This window comes from Mobula hypostoma, chromosome 25 (genome assembly GCF_963921235.1).
Source record: "Mobula hypostoma chromosome 25, sMobHyp1.1, whole genome shotgun sequence".
In the NCBI taxonomy this organism is placed as follows: Eukaryota; Metazoa; Chordata; class Chondrichthyes; order Myliobatiformes; family Myliobatidae; genus Mobula; species Mobula hypostoma.
In genome coordinates this window covers 28,150,790-28,172,679 of record NC_086121.1, presented here as the reverse complement: position 1 = coordinate 28,172,679, position 21,890 = coordinate 28,150,790, and the positions used below count along the sequence as shown (strand labels likewise).

General features: G+C 42.6%; 1 protein-coding gene across 3 annotated transcripts in view; it reads left to right on the top strand.

Annotated features, from left to right (window-relative positions):
- The first annotated feature begins 1,217 nt into the window (after nucleotides 1–1,217).
- vps13d (vacuolar protein sorting 13 homolog D) overlaps nucleotides 1,218–21,890 on the top strand; it is a 323,941-nt gene continuing 303,268 nt past the window's right edge. For 2 of the 3 annotated variants that reach the window (XM_063033121.1, XM_063033120.1), the window contains exons 1-3: nucleotides 12,463–12,685; nucleotides 18,623–18,700; nucleotides 19,274–19,464. In XM_063033121.1, coding sequence (XP_062889191.1) covers nucleotides 12,589–12,685; nucleotides 18,623–18,700; nucleotides 19,274–19,464 — 366 coding nt within the window. In that variant the 5' untranslated portion in view covers nucleotides 12,463–12,588. Of the gene's footprint in view, nucleotides 1,443–12,462; nucleotides 12,686–18,622; nucleotides 18,701–19,273; nucleotides 19,465–21,890 lie in introns of those variants that run through there. The other variant, XM_063033119.1, reaches the window with a different exon arrangement.

Here is a 21,890-nt window from a genome sequence, read left to right as displayed (position 1 = left end):
AAAAACCAGAGGGCTAGCATTGTGGGTACATAACTGGCTGAGACCACTACTACTTGATTAGAGAATCATCCATCATTTGCATGCCACATCTCCTGAAAGCGAATTAAGAAAAGTAATGGATGATGCCACAGCAGTGTTCAAGGATGGCATTGGAAAAATCAAGCTTATCAAGGATAAAAATAGAGTTAAATGAAAATCCCACACTCATGCTTTACAAAGCCCATCTTGTTCCTTATACCATCCAAGGCAAAGTAACTAGTGAGCTAAATTGCATGGAGGTTGAAGGAATTCTTTCCAAGGTTGAATGGAACCCATGGGCAACATCAGTGGTCCCTTTAGCAAAGAAGGATAGGTCTGTCAAGATCTATAGTGCTTTTAAGGTCACCATTCACCCTGTACTGAAAGTAGATCAATAGCCTCTGCCCAGGATGGAGGATATATTTGCAAACCTGAGAAAACGCCTCAGCAAAGCCTACCTACAGGTGGAGTGGAAGAGGGGTCCAAGATTTCTCATAACATTTTTTGAACATCTCATTATATTTACTGATATTGTTCAGTTAAAGCTTCTTTCCCTTTCTCCCCTTCCCTCCCAGAGGCAGTGGTTATTGCGGTCTCACAAACACTGGACATTTATAAGCACAGATAATGATGACGAGCAGCTGGCTTTCCCTCTTTCATTCTCAGATAGTGTCCAACTGTAACGCCCTTAATGGTGCTGTAATGAGGATCAGCTATCACAACACAGACCAACATAATTAACATTTTATTTAAACCCCAATTAACCGTTATTCCTTTGATGATGTTAAACTTATGCTCAGCAATTTAATGGGATACTAGAATGAATTACAAATAATAAAACATGTAATTTATATTAACAAATCAGTTGAACCTTTCCTAATGGTAAACTACCACTATGGTCATATATTTGTAATCAAACTGATGATAATGTTGCATGACAGTGGACCTTCTTATTAATGTTATTATATTGCTGTTTGTCTTTGTAAATCATATGAAACATGATAGCAGGAACATCTGTAGACTATGTCCTGCATAACTCATTGGATTTATTTTTATGTGCTTGTAACACCCTGGTTAAGATTTTTACTGCTATGCTGTAGGTATTTCATTTTAGCAGTTCTGCTTTCAGCTTGTTTGGGTTTGAGCTGAGATAAGAGGCTCTGTTGTTCACTTTAGGAATGTGGTGTCAGCCAATCGGGATGGTAGAATTGGGAGAAGGTTCTGGAGAACGCTCAGGGGAGTGGTCTTTGTTGGCAGGAGCTGGGAGAAGACAGGAGCGAAGATGGTGGAGGATGCCATCATGGTGGAGGTTGCACGAGGAGGAAGGACCAATGCTCCTGTGGGAGAGTCCACTTGTTCAGGACGGATTTCAAGCAACATTTGGAATGTGGTGTGTGCTATCACACGGACCGAGGGTCCAGCGCGTGAGTTACAGACAAGTTCAAGATTTGAACTCCATCGTGTACATGTGACTGCTTCAGTACAATGGCCTCTTTTTGTTTCTTTCTATCTCTCTTTCCTTTAATAACTGTTTGCTTAAGTTAACATTCTTAAGCATGCTTCTTATTGATCGTATGCAGTGTTCGGTCTGTTATTTCTTGCCAATGGGCGTTTGCCAGAGGCAGTAAATCACACAGCGTTCAGGCAAACCAGGGTTTGGGTGGGTGAGATATCCCAACCTCACGGATTTGGCAGGACCAAAGTCATATTCACCCTAGACATATGAAGCCTGAGAAAGGTGGGTTTCTCGCCGTGGAATCCAGAGGCTGTGAGCGAGCAGCTAATGAGCTGCATTTCCAGAGACGCCCAGTGAAAAGGGAGTTTCACGCTAAGGTAGAGTGTAGATGTTTTCAATTTTTTTAATATTTGGCTACCACTGCTTTCTCTGAATCAGACGACAGTGTGTTTAAGCTTTATTTGTGATTGATATTCACTGCCCAGGGCCATGGAGGCTTTCTGCCAACCTTAGCTTTCTAAACACAGCGGCCAACTCTTCCAGGAGTCAAGGAGTTGTTTTTAAGTAAGTTGAACTCCCAATCAATATTTCTTGCTCAGCTTCTTCTCATAAACAACAACCAGTCTTCAATTTTTAATGTAAATTGCAAGCAATAATCAGCCTGGCATTAAAAGGACAGCTTTGCAAACTAACAGCAGTCTCTGTAAAGTACAGGCTACTCAAGAGATGAAGTGTAAGACGTTAATTGGACCTGCATCAAACCAGACTACACTGGCTAAGTTATTTAGTTCCAAGAAGTCTGCAGATCAGACTGACACTACCACTTAGTGCATTAAATAGCTGATCTAAAAATAGTTGGAAGAGTTGTATGCTGAGAGAGCCAGCCCTCATAGCATTAATTATGGATGTTTGGGATCTCTGTCACGAGAAGCTTTTAGACAATATGTATGAATTTTCCAACAAGGCTATTTGAAAAGATATAACATCTGTGTGAATTTCAACAAGTAGTGGTAAGAAAAATATAGAAATACAAGAGAGCAGTCAGGCTTGGTAGGAATGGTCAAGGAACAATAAGAAAAATGACAGAAAGAAGGGATGACTGGAATCCATTCCTCTGCCTTCGATTTTTTTCAACGGGCCACTCGTTTGTTTGCAACTCGTTGGAATATCAGTCTAACAATTAGGAATTGTACCTGCATTTTCAATATCCTTTGTGGGTTTGGAAATTGCTTGTAATTTGGAAGTTTTTATAAGATAAAAATCCCCTGTGAGATTAATACGTGTTTTAAGAATTTTATCTAAAATTAAATGTGTACCACTAAAAATAAATGATCCATGCTTAAGTCTACTTTGCTAGCTGGAAGCATCTCCTCCTTGGTAGGGAGGGGTGACCCACCACTCGAGTATTGGGTATTGGCAGCTAAACTCACCATAGCAGGTAAAACAGGGAAGCACTCTAGCCTTTGAAGAATAATGAGGGTATTCATAGCCATCTATATCAGAAAGGGCTTAAGATCTTCGGTTGAGTTCAAAACGTTGTGGACAGCAAATGCAATATCATCCCACTCTACCGAATGACTCATTTCAGCGCAGACAGGGACTCCTAGTCAGGGAAATCTAAAGGAGTGCTATTAAAGATGATGGATTTTTCAGAGGTGCCATCTTTTATTCTTTACTCCTTTGTCTTCACATTCTTTGTCCTTCATTCACCTCTTTGCATCATTTCTCAATTCTTTATTTAGTTTACTTGCTATTTGTATGTTTCCTTGTACAGTACTCTAAAATAAATTATAGTTAGACTTAAGACTGCTCATCATTCCTGATTCCTGGAAGAACCCAAAGGATCAGAAAATGAACAGAGATCCGACAGAAACCTGAGGAAGCAATAATCATAATATGTTAGAATTCCCCCTGCAATTTGAGAAGGAGAAGCTAAAGTCAGATGTATCAGTATCATAGTGGAGTAAAGGAAATTATAGAGGCATGAGAGAGGAGCTGGCCAAACTTGATTGAAAGGGAACACGAGCAGGGACGATGGCAGAGTAGCAACGGCTGGAGTTTCTGGAAGCAAATTGGAAGGCATGGGATAGATATATTCTAAATGCAGGATGACGCATATAATAGAGCAAAAATTAGTTAAAGAATTGGGTAGCTTTTAAAAACCAACGAAAGGCAATTAAAAATTTTAATAAAAGCAAAGGATGGAATTCAAGGTAAGCAAGCCAATAAAATTAAAGAGGATACCAAAAATTTCTTCTGATATATAAAGTGTGAAAGAGAAGTGAGAGTAGATATCGGACCACTGGATAATGACACTGAAGAGGTAGAAATGGGGGACAAGGAAATGGCAGGCGAACTGAATAAGTATGCAACACACACAAAAAATGCTGGTGAATGCAGCAGGCCAGGCAGCGTCTAATGGAAGAGGTACAGTCGACGCTTTGGGCCGAGACCCTTCGTCAGGACTGTATTTTTAATGTCCATCTTACTGTAGAAGACACTAGTAGTAACCCAGAAGTTCAAGAGTGTCAGGGGCCAGAATTGAGTGAAGTTGCCATTACTGGGCAGAAGGTGCTTGGGAAACTAGAAGGTTAGAATGCAGGTAAATGACCCAGAACAGATGGGCTATGGCCAAGAATTCTGAAAGAGGTGACTGAGGAGATTGTGGAGGCATGAGTAATGATCTTTCAAGAACCAATGCATTTTGGCATGTTACCGGAGGACTGGAAAATTGCAAATGCCACTCCACTGTTCAAGAAGGTAGAAAGGCAGAAGAAAGGAAATTATAGGCCAGTCAGTCTGACCTTAGTGATTGGGAAGATGTTGGAGTTGATTGTTAAAGATGTGGTTTCGGGGTACTTGGAGGCATACCATAAAATAGGCCAAAGTCTGCATGGTTTCCTTTAGGGAAAATCTTGCCTGACAAATCTGTTGGAGTTCTTTGAAGAAATAGCAAGCAGGATAGACAAAGCAGAATCAGTGGATATTGTATACTTGGATTTTCAGAAGGTCTTTGACAAGGTGCCACACATGAGGCTGCTTAACAAGTTAAGAGCCCATGGTATTACAGCATGGATGAAGCATTGGCATATTAGCAGGAGGCAAAGAGTGGGAATAACAGAAGACTTTAGAGTGGAATAAAGGGACACCATCCTTGTTGATTTACTTCAGCTCCTTTAAAACTTGTCTGCACTTGCTGCTTCCTCAATTAGGTGAATGCAGCTTCTCTCAAAATCAAATCGACAATGGCTGGCCATTGATGAATTGGTGCTTTTTGAAGGTCCGTAGCTCACATTGGGCTCTTATTATAATAATAATCTCATGTTTTTGTAGATGACCATCAACCTCTAGGACACCCACCATTGATCCTGATCTTCCTACAGTGTTCTTATTCCTTTTCCCTTTCACTCCAACACATGTTGCGACTTCAGGGGTAACACTTTGGGCAGTAACTTTTATTTTACTGCATTGTGAAGGATAGCTCACATTGTCAGTATTTCAAGGGTTAATGGACAGTGACTGTTCACTTCTTTAAAAAAAGAGCTTTAACCAGCAACCAATCTGGAGATTGGAAGTTTTTAGATGAGGGGATTTCAATTAGGTCCACTGCCTGAGTAGAAAAGGCAGCTGCGTGTCGCTACGGCAAAAAATAGCTTTCACCAGCAACCAGCTGGTATTTGGGATTGGTTAGCAAATGCAAATTAAAGGAAGGCAGGGGCAAGCGTGGCAGCCATCATCGCAGTGGCCATCGTCTAAGTGGACAGAGTCAGACTGGTGATTTTGAGGCTTTAGTCAGAGAAACCAAAGGAAAGTAAAGTTCAAGGTTTAGTTGTTTTCTATCCCTTCTTTATATCTGCCTTTTACGCTGCAACTCATCCTGTTGACTGCAATTTTGCCTCATCATTAGCCGCTCCTTGTTCGGAGTCTCACTACCCATTGTCTCTGTTTGTAAACCAGCTACCTCATCTTCAGAACTATCATCCATTTGCTTTTCCTATAACACTTCTTGTATTGAAATATACTCAGCTCACAACACTAGTTGCTCCGTGCTCAATCTTCCGATTCCTCACTTTGTCTGAGGTCTTACCAATATTGGCCTCCACAACCTCTCCCTTAACTGTTCCGGCACTCTGGAATAGAGGGGCATCCTTTTAGAATGGAGATGAGGAGGAATTTCTTTAGACAGAGAATGGTGAATTTGTGGAATTCTTTGCCACAAGCAACTGTTGAGGCCAAGTCCTTATGTACATTTAAGGCAGAGATTGATAGATTCTTGATTGGTATTGGTATGAAGGGATACAGGGAGATTAGGGCCGAGAGGAAGATTGGATCAGCTGTGATGAAATGGTGGAGCGGATTCGATGGTCCAAATGGCCTAATTCTGCTCCTATATCTTTTAGTCTTATGGTCTAAACAACACCTGATTTGGTACTAATATTTATGGTTTGTTTTTACAGAAATATGTAATCTTCTGAATTGCTGAGGTGTTTTGAAAACATGTTGGGTGTCCACATCAAATTTGTACTGAATTCTGATAAGAAACAGCACTCCAACCTCAACAATTTCGATGTTGACGAAATGACAATGAAAGCGATTATAAAATCCATCATGGATGAAGATTGGCTCACTCTTTATGTTCACAAAGAAAATCTCTATAATTAGATTCACAGACCCTAAAGAATGGATGGCATTATGGTGAATTTTTTTTTAAATTTCCTAAATTAGGAGGGAGGAGAAGATCGCGGCATGATGCAGCGCGCGTGGCCTCTCCAGTGAAATGATATCGTATTTGTTAAATAGGTACTGTGCACAATCCTGATTTGATGGAGACGGACGTGAGAAGCATAGAGGAACATCTGGAGAAACTTCTGAAATGCCCGGTTCGCTGCCGCTGCTACTGTGCGATCGAGAATCTCCGGAGGGAAGGGCCCAAATTCTCGGCTTTGCCTGCTGCTGGCGGCCGGGGTTGGGGTCGAAGCACTCGGCAGAGATGGTGCTCGGTGCTTGGTGGTGGAGGGCTGGTCGGAGGCTCGGAGTTTTCGGATGGACTGAGAGTCGGACTGCGGTCGGGTGCTTCCAGGATGCTGCATCAGCAAGTTTGCGGTGCTGGAAGCATGACAGGGAGAGTTTTCTTCCTTCTATTGTGTGCGTGAGATGTTGGGACTTTCGAGAGACTTTGAGACTTTTTTTTACCGTGCCAATGGTTTGTTCTTCGATCAAATTATGGTATTGCTTGCACTGTTGTAACTATATGTTATAATTATGTGGTTTTTGTCAGTTTTTCAGTCTTGGTCTGTCTTGTGTTTCTGTGATATCACACTGGAGGAAAATTGTATCATTTATTAATGCATGAATTACTAGATGACAATAAAAGAGGACTGCGTGTCCTCATAATCTAATCTAATCTAATCTAATAGAATGAATGGTACTATGTTAGAGGACTAGGAAGGACACAAGAAGCGCAGGATACAATTGTTGGGGGAATCAGGGGGCTGGGCATGGTGAATCTTTGACAGGACTCTGGGAGCTTGGAGGATTGTGGGTTATAGATGTCAGGAAGTGATCAAGAAGACAGAATTAGTGAACGGGAGATGGTATTGGTTGACAGGAGTTGCATGGAAGAAGGCAAATGGCTGGTTTCTGTGAAATGGAAAAGTAAGTGGCAAATTGAGGATTGTAGTAGCTTGCTGTCTAATGATGAAAGCAGTAGTCAGGATTTAAATAAAGGATGGTAGGAAAAGCTTAATATATTGCTGAGTCTTGAATATGGAGCTGTCCCTGATATCAATGCAATTAGTTTGACTAATGATTTGATAAAAATGCTTGGAGGTCTTGTGAGCACAAGACATTTAAGAGATGGGGCACTATTAGTGTTTTCTAAAGGTAGTAAGCAACAGGAGAAAGCTATGGGAGGAAGAAAAGTAATGCCAATAAGTTATATTGAATGACAGTAGCTTTGGGGAATAATCACAGGAGTGCCTCTAGATGTATCCATGGACCAAGTTAGAAGTAACTTAGTCAAGAGAAAAATTGCAGACACTAAATGTTTAAAGTAGTTTTTGTTGTTGATTAAATTTGAAGGAAAAGAAGTTGCTGGATAGAGTTAAGTTAGGCTATATGAGTTATGTGGTTAGATTCTATGTGCCACCCCTCTGAGAAGTTTTCAGTGCGAGACGTTTGGTCATGTAGTACTTGTATGTAGGGGTAAATAGTGGTGTGGTAGATTTGGTGGAGAACATGATTATGGAAGGCATTAGGGTAAAATGTAGCAATTGTGGAGGGGAACATAGCTTTGATTATGCAGGGTGTCCTGTATATAAGAAAGCAAGCCAAGCATGTTTGGTTAGAAAAATTCATTTCATTTGCAGAAGCTCTTCCGAAAGTACAGAAGATAGTGTCAATGAGACCTATTAATATCCAGAATACAGATAAATTACAGTTTATTTGTAATGTGCATGATTTTATAAAAAAGAATTCATTGATTGTTGATAAACAAAGAGGTGGCCGTGGGAGGCAAAAGAGCGGCTGCGGGCTGTGTTCAAGGATTCATCTTTGGATCTGAGTGAATACACTTCTTGGAATGGACTTTATTAAAACAGTTGTAGATGAGTGTGCCCCCACAAAATAATTCAGAGTCTTCCCCGATCAGAATCTCTGGATGAACCATGAGATCTGTAATCTGCTGAGGCTTTCAGCTCTGATAAGAAAGAAAGTTACAAGAGGTCCATTCATGATGAACAGAAAAACATCTCATGGTGGATTGGTAATTCCGGACAAAACTTGAGTCAATGAAGGGTGCTTGGTAGTTGTGGCAGGGCTTGAATACTATCACCTCTATAGTTAATTCAAGTGATGTTAGTGACAGCAGTATTGAATTGACTTAATTACTCATATCCTTCATATACATGAGGAGTAAAAATCCTTATGTTACATCTCTGTCTAAATGTGCAATTTGTATTAATTTATATTAAATAGTATGTACAACAGGATAGTCAATATAACATAGAAATACAGTTGTGTCAACATGAGTTAAGCAGACTGATGACCTGGTGGAAGAAGCTGTCCCGGAGCCTGTTGGTCCTGGCTTTTATGCTGCTGTACCGTTTCCCGGTAGGTAGCAGCTGGAACAGTTTGTGCTTGGGGTGACTCGGGTCCCCAATGATCCTTCGGGCCCTTTTTACACACCTGTCTTGTAAATGTCCTGAATAGTGGGAAGTTCACATCTACAGATGTGCTGGGCTGTCTGCATCACACTCTGCAGAGTCCTGCAATTGAGGGAAGTACAGTTCCCATACCAGGCAGTGATGCAGTCAGTCAGAGTGCTCTCAACTGTACCTCTGTAGAAAGTTCTTAGGATTTGGGGACCCATACCAAACTTCTTCAACTGTTTGAGGTGAAAGAGGCACTGTTGTGCCTTTTTCACCACACAGCCGGTATGTACAGACTACGTGAGATCCTCAGTGATGTTTATGACAAGGAATTTAAAGCTGTTCACCCTCTCAACCCCAAAACCATTGATGTCAATAGGCGCTAGCCGGACTCCATTCCTCCTGTAGTCCACAACCTGCTCCTTTGTTTTTGCGACATTGAGGGAGAGGTTGCTTTCTTGACACTACTGTGTCAGGGTGATGGCTTCCTCTCTGTAGGCTACCTCATTATTATTTAAGATTAGGCCAATCAGTGCAGTGTCATCAGCAAATTTAATTAGCAGATTGCAGCTGTGGGTGGTGACACAGTCATGGGTATACAGTGAGTAAAGGAGGGGGCTTAGGACACAGCCCTGAGGGGCATCTGTGTTGAGGGTCAGAGGGGCTGAGTTGAGGGAGCCCACTCTTACCACCTGCTGGTGATCTGACAGGAAGTCCAGGATCCAGCTACACAAAGCAGGGTGAAGGCTGAGGTCTCTGAGCTTCTTGTTGAGCCTGGAGGGGATTATGATATTGAATGTTGAACTGTAGTCCAAGGACAGCATTCTTCGCTTCCAGATGAGCTCAACGCCTTCTGTGCTCTCTTTGACTCCCAAAACATGGAGGAGCCATCACACAAACTCCCATATCCCCCGATGATCCTCTGATTTCAGTCTCTGAGGCTGACGTGCGAGCACCTTTCAGGAGGGTGAACCCACAAAAAGTATCTGGGCTAGATGGTGTACCTGACCAAGTGCTAAAGACCTGTGCTGACCTACCGGCTGGAATGTTCACTGGGACCTTTAAGCGCTCAGTTCAGCACTCTGCTTCAAGCAGGCTTCAATTATACTGGTGCCCAGTGAGAGCATGGTGACCTGCCTCAGTGACAATTGCCAAGAGACACAACCACAGTGAAAAAATGTCCTGAGACACTGGCGATAAAACATTAACTCCTGCCCAAGAAGCAACTTAGGTTTACTCCAGTTTGCCTCTGGAGCAACAAGTCCACAAGAGATGCCATCTCACTGGCTCTTCACTCAACCCTGGAACATCTGGACAGCAGAGATTCTTGATTACAGCTTGCCATTCAATACTACCATCCCCTCAAAACTAATCAATAAGCTTCAAGACCTTGGCCTCAATATTTCCTTGTGCAATTGGATCCTCAACTTCCTCATTTGCAGATCCTAGTCAGTTCGAATTGGCAAACATCTCCCTCATGATCTCCCTCAGCATGGGTGCACCGCAGGGCTGTGTGCTTCGCCCCCTGGTCTACTCACTTTACACTTATGACTGTGTGGCTAAGCACAGCTCCAATGCCATATTCAGGTTTGCTGACAACGCAACTGTCATAGGCCGATTCAAAGGTGGTGATGAATCAGCACATAGGAGGGAGACTGAAGACCTGGTTGAGTGGTGCCATAACTTCTTACTCAAAGTCAGCAAGATCAAGAAGCTGGTTATTGCCTTCAGGAAAATGAAAGCAGAGGCCCATCAGCCAGTCCTCATCGGAGGATCGGAGGTGGAGAGGTCAGTAACTTTAAATTCCTGGATGTTATTATTGGACCAGTACATAAGTGCAATTACAAAGAAAGTATGGCAGCTTCCTTAGGTGTTTGTGGAAATTTGGAATGACATCTAAAACTTTGACAAACTTCTATAGATGCGTGGTGGAGAGTATATTGACTGGCTGTATCACAGCCTGGCATGTAAACCCCAATGCCCTTGTACGGAAAATCCTACAAAAAGTAGTGGCTATGGCCCAGTCCATCACGGGTAAAGCCCTCAACACTATTGAACATGAAACACTGTTGTAGGAAAGTAACATCCATCGTCAGGGACCCCTGCCACACAGGACAGGCTCTCTTTACAATGCTGCCATCAGAAAGAAGGTACAGGAACCTCAGGATTCACACCACCAGGTTTAGAAACCGTTACCATCAGGCTCTTGAACCAACGAGGATAATTTCACTCGACTTTACTTGCCCCATAATTGCATGTTTCCACAACCAATGGACTCACTTTGAAGGACTCTTAATTTCATGTTTTCGATATTTTTTGTTTGTTTATTATTACGATCATTTTCTTACTGTATTTGCATAATTTATTGTCTTCTGCGCTCTGGTTGAACGCCCAAGTCGGTTGGTCTTCATTGACTCTGTTATGGTTATCTATATAATTCTAAAACTCTCATGCTCAGTCTGTCTGTTTGTGACCTCCAATTAGCGCAAACGGTGCATTACAGCGGCACTTTTTTTTGGCTAAATCGAATTAAAATGCACTAACTTACAGAATGCAGGCAAGGTTCAGGGTTATATATTCATATAAAATTATTCATTCGCCAAAAATCAACAGGCTGGCTTTCACCCGAGAGCCGATCGGCCATTATGGAAATCGGACAGCCCGACACATGCGCATGGCCAGCCTCAGCAGTGATACCTACCGGAGCAAAAGGGCAGGGCAGCTCTATTTCAAGGGGTCACATCCTGCTAATCACCATCAGCATGTGCAGGATTGGGACAGATCTAACTGCCACCCATCAATAAGAGATAATTACATCTTATTGTAATGACGTACTTTGAGACACCCATAAAACCCTGTGCTGCAGTCAAAGGACAGCGGTGACTATATCATGGCCATTTAGGAGAGCGTCAATCACATCATCAAGAATAATCAGCATCCTTTGGTGTTAGTGCTTCGTATCTTCTATCCAGCATTAGGGTAAAAAAAAAGGTCAGCCTAATTATGCGGCGTGGAAAGAGAAGGGGGACATCACGGTGAAGAGATGATGCCAAACGTCGTTGGGAGGCGGCAAGGAGAGGGAGGGAACAAGAATCGGATGAGGCCAGAGACTCCAGAGACAGAGGAGGAGAGGCATGCACGTCTCCAGGATCAGAGACAAAGAATAAACAGCAGAAGAGATGAAGAGACGGGGGATGAAAGGACTGCACGTCTCCAGAATGGCAATGAGAGGCACGAGGGTGGCAGATAAACCAGAAATGATGCCATCAAAAGTGTCCTTCGTTTAACGAGGAGGAGCTATATTTGCTTTGCTACGCATCATTCTTCTTTAATAAACTGAAGTTTTCTACTTCAGTTTCCAAAGCAAAGCGATACCAATAGCATTCAGGAAAATTTCATGTTCATTCTCGTCACATCAGACTGCACTACCCTCCTCTCAAAGGGTTGCCCAACGAGTCACCCCATTGTCTAGTTATTCTATAAACTTATTGAGTAGGAATATTGGGGTTGTATATGGTGATACATATGTACTTTGAAGATAAATTATTTTGAGCTTTGAACTTTGGTTAGAAAAGTATTTAGTGTGTTTGAATGATGCTCAGTCGATGGCGGTAATGCACCTTAGGTTGGTCTGCCTAAGGCCATGAGAAATGAGAAGGTGGTTAGACGACTTGGATGCCATTAGTACAGAGCGGGGGCGTGGAGCTGCACTTCCTCCAGGCATCTCCTGGCGCCGCTGTCGGGGGAGAAGCACGCGTGAGAAACCGTTCTAAGCTTCGCGATAGTTGACCGGCCGAGTGCGCATGTTCCGCCCTCCGGCGGCCGGGTCAGAGTCGAAGTGTGACGGGTGACGGAGCGGTTCGGGGGTTGCTGCGTGCGGCCTTAGCAACCGAGGTCGCGCTTCTCCTCGATCCTGCGACTGGGCCGAGCGCCGGCTGAGACGCCGAGCCCCCGTTTAGCCCAGCCATGCTGGAGGGACTGGCAGCCTGGGTGCTAAACACTTATATTGGCAAATATGTAAATAACCTCAACACAGACCAGCTCTCCATTGCCCTGATGAAAGGTACTTAGAACTTCAGCAACTTCAATCAGCGTTTTCCTGTCACTCAGCTCTGTTGTGGCGACTATTTAATAAATAAATGCGATTGCAGTAATTTCCTAAACTGTGGTTTAGAGTGAGAGTGCTGCATTTTTGATGCGTAATAGTTATTACCATCTGTGACCTTGGGCGGTTAAACAGTTTTTCTTTCAGGGAAGATCCTGCTTAGTGTTAGTAGATAGTAAAGGAGACACGCCCTGTCCTCGCGACCTTAAATACGCACTTTCACTTATCCTCTGCTTACCTTTATATTTATGAATGATTAACCCAAAATCGGCTTCTTTTGGTCTAACTTTTAATTTCCGGCATGCTGAATACAAACAAAGTACTGAAATGTAAAAGGAAATGACATGATACACTAGGATCTGTGTTAAAATGGTTGGGGTTCAGGAGACAGGTTGATCTGAATTCTAAGGAAATCCACAAGAAGGTAACTTGACAGTGGTCTGGTTCCTGATGAAGGGTCTTGGCCCGGAACGTCAATGGTACTCTTCCATTGATGCTACCTGGCCTGCTAAGTTCCTCCAGCATTTTGTGTTTGTTGCTTGGATTTCCAGCGTTTGCAGATTTTCTCTTGTTCATGACCTGGTTCCTATGATACCACTGATTATGTTGAACATTGCATGTATAACAATGAGGTTTGTGTTGTACTGGAGCACCTCTAATAAAAATAGAATGTTTATGAAATTCTCAGCTTCTGCCCAATTGAATTGTATAACCTGCAATATTCAGCATTAGGTTGATTCCTTCCAAATTTATGTTGAATATATGTTTTTTTGCAATTATTTCACAGTACCTGCTTGATCTGTAACAAATACTGTTACAAATCTATCATATAAACATGCTGTTTATTCCTAGAATTTGCTTGTCAGAATCCTACAGGATGGAAATAGGCTCTTTGGCCTAAGTGATCCATGCTGACCACAATGCCTATCCGAGCTAGTCCCGTTTACCAGCGCTTCACGAGCTATCAGCTAGTGGCTGGAACAAATTAAGAATGGGTCCTGATGAAGGGTCTTGGCCCAAACTGTCAACTGTTTACTCTTCTCCATGGATGCTGCCTGGCTTGCTGAGTTCCTGCAGCAATGTTTTTGTGTTACTTGGATTTCCAGCATCTGCAGATTTTCTCTTGGTTTAAGAATAGTACCACATTTTGAATGATATTGATTGAAGTACATCCTTTTCTGCTGCGTATTAATATAATTATGCAAAATCTACATAGCAAATATGTTGGTCGTGAGCATCATGATGGGTCCTTTGGAAGACCACACGTGGTGTGTGGTATGTCCACAGGTTTTGTAGAATTGAAAGGATTGTGCTTTTGTTTTTCTTGGAGAGAGCAAAATGGATACAAAGAATCTTTTCCTGTTCCAAACTGCATAAAGCTTAAAAATGAATTTTAAAATTGAATATACTTTTTCTGCAATTATTTCATAATATCTATTTGATTTTGGTGACATATAAGGGCGAGCAAATGCTTGGTCAAGTAAAATGGCTGCCTGCGTTTTGAAGGAAGGGAAAGAAATGTTGAGGCTGTGTTTGAAAGATCTCGTCAGGACTAAAAACTGTCTTATGAAGGGATATTAGTGAATGTGTAAAGAGGACCGGAATTCAGGGGAGTAATTAAGATTACCGTTAGTATTACTGGTAAGATTGGTGGACGGCACTAGCTGAAAGACTGGGATTTGAATAGATATGTGGTGGAGAGTGTATTGTATCACTGCCTGGTAAGGAAGCACCAATGCTTAAATGGAAAATGGTACAAATGTGACGAATCAGCCGAGGGGAGGGAGATTAGTGGTGCCTCAACAGCAGCCCATTACTCAATGTCAGCAAGACCAAGGAACTGATTATTGACCTCAGGAGGAGGAAACTGGAGGTCTGTGAGGGATCAGAGGTGAAGAGAGTCAGCAAATTTAAGTTCCTTAAATCAACTTAAAATGATTTAAGTTCCTTATCATTTCAGAGGGTCTGTTCTGGGCCTAGCACATAAAGTGCTATTATAAAGAACGGCAGCGCCTTTACTTTCTTAGAAATTTGTGAAGATTCGGCATGACATCTAAAGCTTTGACAAACTTTTATAGATGTGTGGTGGAGAGTATATTGACTGACTGCATCACAGTTTGGTACAGAAACACCAAGGCCCTTGTACAGAAAATTCCACAAAAAGTTGTAGATGCGGCGCAGTTCCTCCATGGAAAAAACCCTCCCCACCATTGAGCACATCCACATGGAGCGCTGTCACAGAAAAGCAGCATCTATCAAGGACCCTCACCACCCAAGCTATGCTCTCTTCTCTCTGCTGCCATCAGGAAGGTGGTAGCATGAGTCTCAGGACCCACACCACCAGGTTCATGAACAGTTATTACCCTTCAATCATCAGACTCTTCAACCAGTGGGGATAACTTCACTTGGCCCCATTACTGAACTGTTCCCACAACCTTGGACTCACTTTCAAGGACTCTCCGTTTCATGTTCTCGATACTTATTGCTTAATTATTATTTCTTTTGTATTTGTACAGTTTGTTGTTTTTTGCAAATTGGTTGTTTGTCTGTCCTATTGGTGCGGTCTTTCATTGATTCTTTTATGGTTCTTGGATTTACTGTGTATACCTGCAAGAAAATGGATCTCTGTTGTATATGGTGACATATATGTATTTTGATAATAAATTTACTTTGAAATTTGAAGATTAGTAGAAGAGTTGGTAATGTGGAAGATGGCCTTAAGTTGTAGAGAGATATGGATGTGTTGTTGAAATGAGCTGAAAAATGTCAGATGGTGTCGAATTGAGATAAATGTGGTGAACAGAAAAGAAACAACTGTAGGAATTCAGTGGGTCAAGCAGTATCTATGGGGTAAGATTCTGCATCATGACTGAAAGACAGGATGAGGGGTTATTCGAGGCAGGAGATATAGGTGGCCTGATAAGGAATGATAAGGATGGAGTGAAGTTGGAAGAAAGGCAGGCGAGGGGTGGTTGGCAACAGACAAAAAGGGGCAGATGGAGCCTGGTAGGGAAAATAGAGGGTCAAGGAGGGGACAGGCTTGAGGATGATAAGTGGTGACACAGTGCTATCAATGCTGGAATCTGATAAGTAAAGAAGATAATGATTGGTACCATTAAGGCAGTGATGAAGGGCAGATGGGACCAGATGTGGACGGGATCCAGAAGGTAAGGTGTATTCATAATGGTTGAAACCAGGAGGGGTTTAAAATTTATGATGGGTGTGTTGGAGGTGGGGTATGGGGAAAGGAAATAAAATATGGGGGAACCAGAAATGGATTAGAAGGAGAGAGGGAGGGGAATATGGGAAGTAAGAGAATGGTAATTGTCTGGAATGTATTACCTGAAAGGGTGATTAAAGCTGGGTCACCAACAGCATTTAAGAAGTGTTGAAATCTAGGTTTAAGCTGGCTGGTGGTGTAATGGCATCTGCACCATACTTCAAGGCGAATGATCCCAGGTTCGAATCCGGCCAGCTCCTTGCATGCTTGCCATCCGTGCTGGATTGCGTGTCAAGCATGCAGGTCAGCCTTGTTTAAAAATACAAAGTGCTAGAGAAGCAGCAAGGTAACCACCTGGTGCGCCACAAGGCATGGAAAGGAAACTTATTTTGGGTGATGGGATTAAAATGGTACACATGGATGAATTGGGACAAATGGTCAGTTTCCACGTGATATGATGCTGTAAAGAGTGAAATGTGACACTAAAATGTGAACATATGAAAGTTAATTTCAAATTTGAACAATTGTCAGGAGATGATATCAGTCGTCAAAGGGCTAAAATTAGGATGAGACAGAAGAGATTATGGATGTAGTATGCTGTTTGTTTGCCAGGTGGAGTATTCACAAAATGGATCCTGGGACAGAGAAGGAGGTTCAGCAGCAAGTGAAATGAGAAGGTGAGGAAGGATGAGAGGGCTGCAGAGGTGGAAACTGCCAGAAATTGTGATATCAAAGTACATGTTGAATACTAAGTTCAGGATTCTAACCCCGTGCCTAGAATATTTTTACCTTTTGGATCACAATGCTGAGCTGGTGATAGATGAAGTCTATGGATGACTATAACTGGAACACTTTTGAGATGGATGGTTAACAAATATCACATAAAGAACCTATTAGCATGGCATCGTGTTTGCGTGTGTGCTTTTTTTCTAGTTTGTATTGGCTTAAGAAACATAGTTTTTGTTTATTAAAGTTTGGGAGGTAACTAAATCTGTACTGTGATTTTACCACATCTTGCTATTAGTTTCTTGTAAGTAAAAAGTAAGTAACTACCGGTAAATCGCTTCTGTGTTACATTGCTTTTGTAAATCTCAAAGAATTTATCACTTCATTACCAGGTTCACTCTACTTTCCACCAAAGGTTCAAGATTCATTTACTATCGAACCATGTATCCATGTACAACTCTGAAATGTGTCTTCTCCAGATAGCCATGGAACAAAGAAGGATCATGAAAGTCATTCAAAAAGAAATATCGAACCCACCCCCTGCACAAAATGGAGCAGGAACAGGAACCCTCAAAAACAACCCCTCCCCCACACAGAAAACTAACAGAACATCAACCCCCAAACACCCTCCCTTCACACAACAAAATGGAAAAGGAATAGGCGTTAAAAAACACAATATAAAGACTAAGTCTGAAAAAGTCTGCAGTCCATAACGCAATAAACCAATCCATAAATGCAGAACCATGATACCATCCTACAATATCACTGACATTCATTGAAAGAGAGGGGCACCACATGAGGCAGAGAGGTCTAGCCGCCTGCCACAGTTTGCCACACACACCGACAGGCCACTCACAGGTTCCTTCTTTAGCAGCGTTCAAAAGGAAGGCAGTCAATGCTGAACTCCAGCTCATCTTCCGCATTTACCTGGATATCTTAATCTTCCTTGACATTTTAATCTGCGATCAGTGGATGCTTTAATTGGTGAAATAGAATCAAACATTGGCACTCGCTTCCCAGAGTCTTCTCAGAGAAGGCAAAGCCTTCATCACTCAAACGATCTCCAATCTGTACATCGCAGGCTGTAACTGTCCTGGAAACATATTTAATGTGAGTAACAGATGTAAAAGAAATTGAGAAAGAACATTTTTGTGAGCTGTCTGGAGGATGTCAACCAAGGGAGTGTTGTATGCTGGCACCATCCTGCCTGGAATATAAACACCAGTTCTCGTGCTTTGAATTTCTAAGCTATTGTACCTGTTCTAAGGCTGTAGATGTCTAACTAAATTCACAAAAATAACTAGTCGATGCAGAGATGAGGTGCTGGAGTTAAGAGTTTAATGCACCAAGCAACACTTTCCATTTGGGCAACCTCCAGCATTGATTTCTCTCATTTCCAGTAATTGCTCCTCCTTCCCCCTTCTCTCATTTTCCATTTGGCTTCTGGTTCCCCTCTTACTCCTTCTTTTCATCTGTCCATCACCTCTTCCTGGTGCCATTCCTCCTTGTCTTTCTCCCATGGTCCACTATTCTCTCATCAGATTCCTTTTTCTTGGCCCAAAACGTCAACTGTTTATTCCCTCTATAGATGCTACCGAACTTGCTGAGTTCCTCTAGCACTTTGTGTATGTTGCTCAAGATTTACAGCATCTGCAGAATCTCTTGTGTTTATAATCAGATTTGCCCTGTCTATTCTTGATGACAACTTCAGATGGATTGTCTTCTTTGATCTCAGTTTGCTGTGAGTGCATTCTTCCACTGTCTATTCATTATTTTGGGAAATAAACCATGAGCTTGTCAGTGTAACATGTCATAACCTTAAATCATAATTACTGTACATTGCATGCTGGGTACTTGATCTGGAAGTGCCAAAGACTAGCAATGAGGCAAAAGACACTGCTCATTTATTGTAAAGATGTACTACAATTTGTACTACTGTTTCAATGCAGGTGCTGTTGAATTGGAAAACCTCCCTCTGAAGAAAGATGCCCTCAAAGAGTTAGATTTACCTTTTGAGGTGAAAGCAGGTTAGTAAATGGCTTGCCTTTTTCCAGACATTGTCTTTAATATTTAGTCCATATTTAACTATTAAATTTCTCTGCTGTGCTTTCAGTTACATCTTGTCTGTTGTGGATTTTTTCAGTTTTAGAAATTTAAAAATAACTGTTGATTAGATATAAAAGGACCTAGAGCTTTTATGATGAATAAACTCTTGGGCTTCCAGCTGGGTACAGGTATCGATCATAACCGGCGTTTCAATAATCAATGCCAGTCATAATCGATACCTGTACCCGGCTCATCAGTTATAATCGATACCTAAACCTAGCCTGAAGTCGGAGAAGAGTTTTTTAGTTGAATAGTTTAATTATTAAAAGAAAACTAAATTTGGGGAGAAAAGTTGCTTTTTCTTATTCCATTGATAGTGTTGAGAAGTGGCTGTGGAGAAAGATAAAGCCTCATTGTTAGTTTTTTGTAAGTTTGCAAAATATTTAGTTCTGGGTTTTAAAGGTTAGTTTAAATATGTCTTCCAGTGAAGTCAGAATCAGGAGGAAGATTTCTTTTTGTATAACCTTCTCTAAAGGATGTATACACATTTTCAGGTTTTATTGGGAAGATAACATTGCAGATCCCGTTCTATCGGCCTCATGTGGAGCCATGGGTAATATCCATCTCTAGACTCCATCTGATTGGAGCACCTATTAAACAGTCTGATTTTGATGAAGAGGCTGAACGTTCACAGGACAGGAAGAGAAAGTGTGAATTGCTGAATGCTCTGGAGGCAAAATGGAAGGTTGGTGTCTTAGTTACCTAATTTAAGAGCATCTTATGTGATCTGCAGTGCAATACAATATTTCTCTAGCTAGGCCTCTGCTGATTAATGAATATCTACATCAATAGTAACTTGAATCCTGACTCATTCAATTTTTGTCTGGTAGAAGATACAGCTTTAATAATGGTGCACAGTCATGGATACTGTAGCACGAGGTTCAATCCTAATCTTTAATTTTGTTTCACAGTTCCATTTGGTAGTGATGGAGAAAAAGTGTATTGGATTATTGTTCCTTGTATTTCTTCCTCCGTCCCCCTACCTTGTTGCCCTGACTTCTTATCTTTTTTTTCCTCCAGTCCTGATGAAGGGCCTCAGCCGAAAACATCAACTATAGTCTTTTCTGTAGATGCTGCCTGGCCTACTGAGTTTCTCCAGCATTTTGTGTGTGTTGCTTGGATTTCCATCAACTGCAGATTTTCTCTTGTTTGTGATTGGATTGTTGAGATGTTTCCTGTTTTCAAAGCTTTGCAGTTTCATGTAGTAGGGCTGGTGCCTGGAGCTGAGAATCTGTTGTCCCCATGCTGCTCGATTCCCAGGATGAATTGGTGTGTCCTTATGAAAGGTTTTCTTGCCTGAGAAATGTTACTGGGAGTACATTTTAGAATAGCACATGTAACGCTCAGGTCTATCGGCTCATGTTTCTCTAGGGGAAACCTCGTCTGCCCGCCAAACCGTGTCTCACGGTTGCGTCGCTGCTGTGTAATGCCAGCTGGTACAAACTCACACATCAAATATCAGACAGCACAGAATGTACAATTTACAGATTACACTTTATAAATCTTACTGGAACTATGTAATTAATAGAGATACAATATAAAAGGGAAAGTAAAAGGCACCAAACTTATCAGAGTTCCACTACTTCGTGCACAACAGTTGGAGCTCAATTAGCGGGATCCTCTTTTCACCATGCGATCCCCTCTGACCCTCTCGACTCGCCGCTCGCGACCAACCACGGTAGTCGACCAGAGCGCTTCCAGCACGTCCGTCCTCTTCGGGTCTCCTCCCGAAAGCCCGCCAAACCACACGGTTCCCAGCGATATGAGGCAGAATATCACCCACAAAAAGAATAGCATGGACACTCATTGGTTCGTTCCTCCCCTTATCAATAATATAACCCAAACAAGCAGAGATAGAGAGAACTCCTTACATCGCAGTTATTACTACGGAAAAGCCATTTTTTTAAATAACATGACAAAGAAGCCATTTTGTTAGCCTTCACAGTAACATAAAAGAAGAAACCCCTTACACTCTTCCCCTCACCAAATAAAGTCATGTCCTCATGACATTAAAGGAGTTCACCAATCCTCCTTGCAAAACACAAAACCCAACCCAGGTGCATAAAGCAGTGACATAACTTCCCAGGGCGGTTGAGATCACACCCTGTTCTCCTGGGGCTACATAGGTCAACCTCTCCGGGGGGGTTCCTACTTCTCTGAGACCTCCGTACCTCCTCTGGCGACCCTTCCGGCTCAGATACCACTGGAGACACCCCGGGTTTACCTGTTGAACCCTTGCCTGCTCCCTCACTGGGACCCCTCGTCAACTTGGTGCCCTCTGTCTCGGGTTCTGGTTCCACCCTCTCTCTCTCCAAGGCCGGCTGTATCCCAGGCTGCTCCCCAACACTCTCCCTCCTCTCACCTAACTCAGTGGGGGTAGGGTCAGGAGCCTCTTCTTCCGGTACCGGGGAATTAACGAACAGAAGCAAGTACCACACGTCCGATCATCGTCTTCCAAATCACTATCCCCTTTCCGGGGTGGGGCCTGGCCCCGTCTCTTTCGCGGTGGGCCGTTCCCTCACCCCGTGCCTCCGTGGAGTCCTGGTACTAGGTGTAAACTCCAATTCGGATTCTTGGTCTACCTGCATCTCTTGACCCAGGGGTAATACCTTGACAGGCCCCTTCCCTTCTTCTGGTCTCACCCGGTAAACAGGTAGGTTCAGCATCTGGCTCTCTACCACATAGGGGGTGGCCGCCCAGCGATCCGCCAACTTGTGCTTACCAGGTAGTCCTAATGAGAACCCAGTCTCCCGGCGTAAGTTGGGCAAACTTCACTTTCCGATCATACCTCCTCTTATTCCCTTGATTCTGCTTGGTGGCTGCCACCTCAGCCAACTCGTACGCCCTTTTCAACTCTCTCCTCATATCAGACACATACTTCAGATAGGGCTTTGAAGGTAATTCACCTGCTTCAGTCTCAAAACAAAGGTCAATGGGCAACCTCGCTTCCTGCCTGAACATCAGATAATAAGGCGAGTACCCTGTAGCGTCATTGTGGGTACAGTTGTAACAGTGAAGCAAATGCCCGATGTGCTGACTCCACTTACTCTTCTGACTGATCTCCAGAGTCCGGAGCATGTCCAACAGGGTCCGATTAAACCTCTCGGGCTG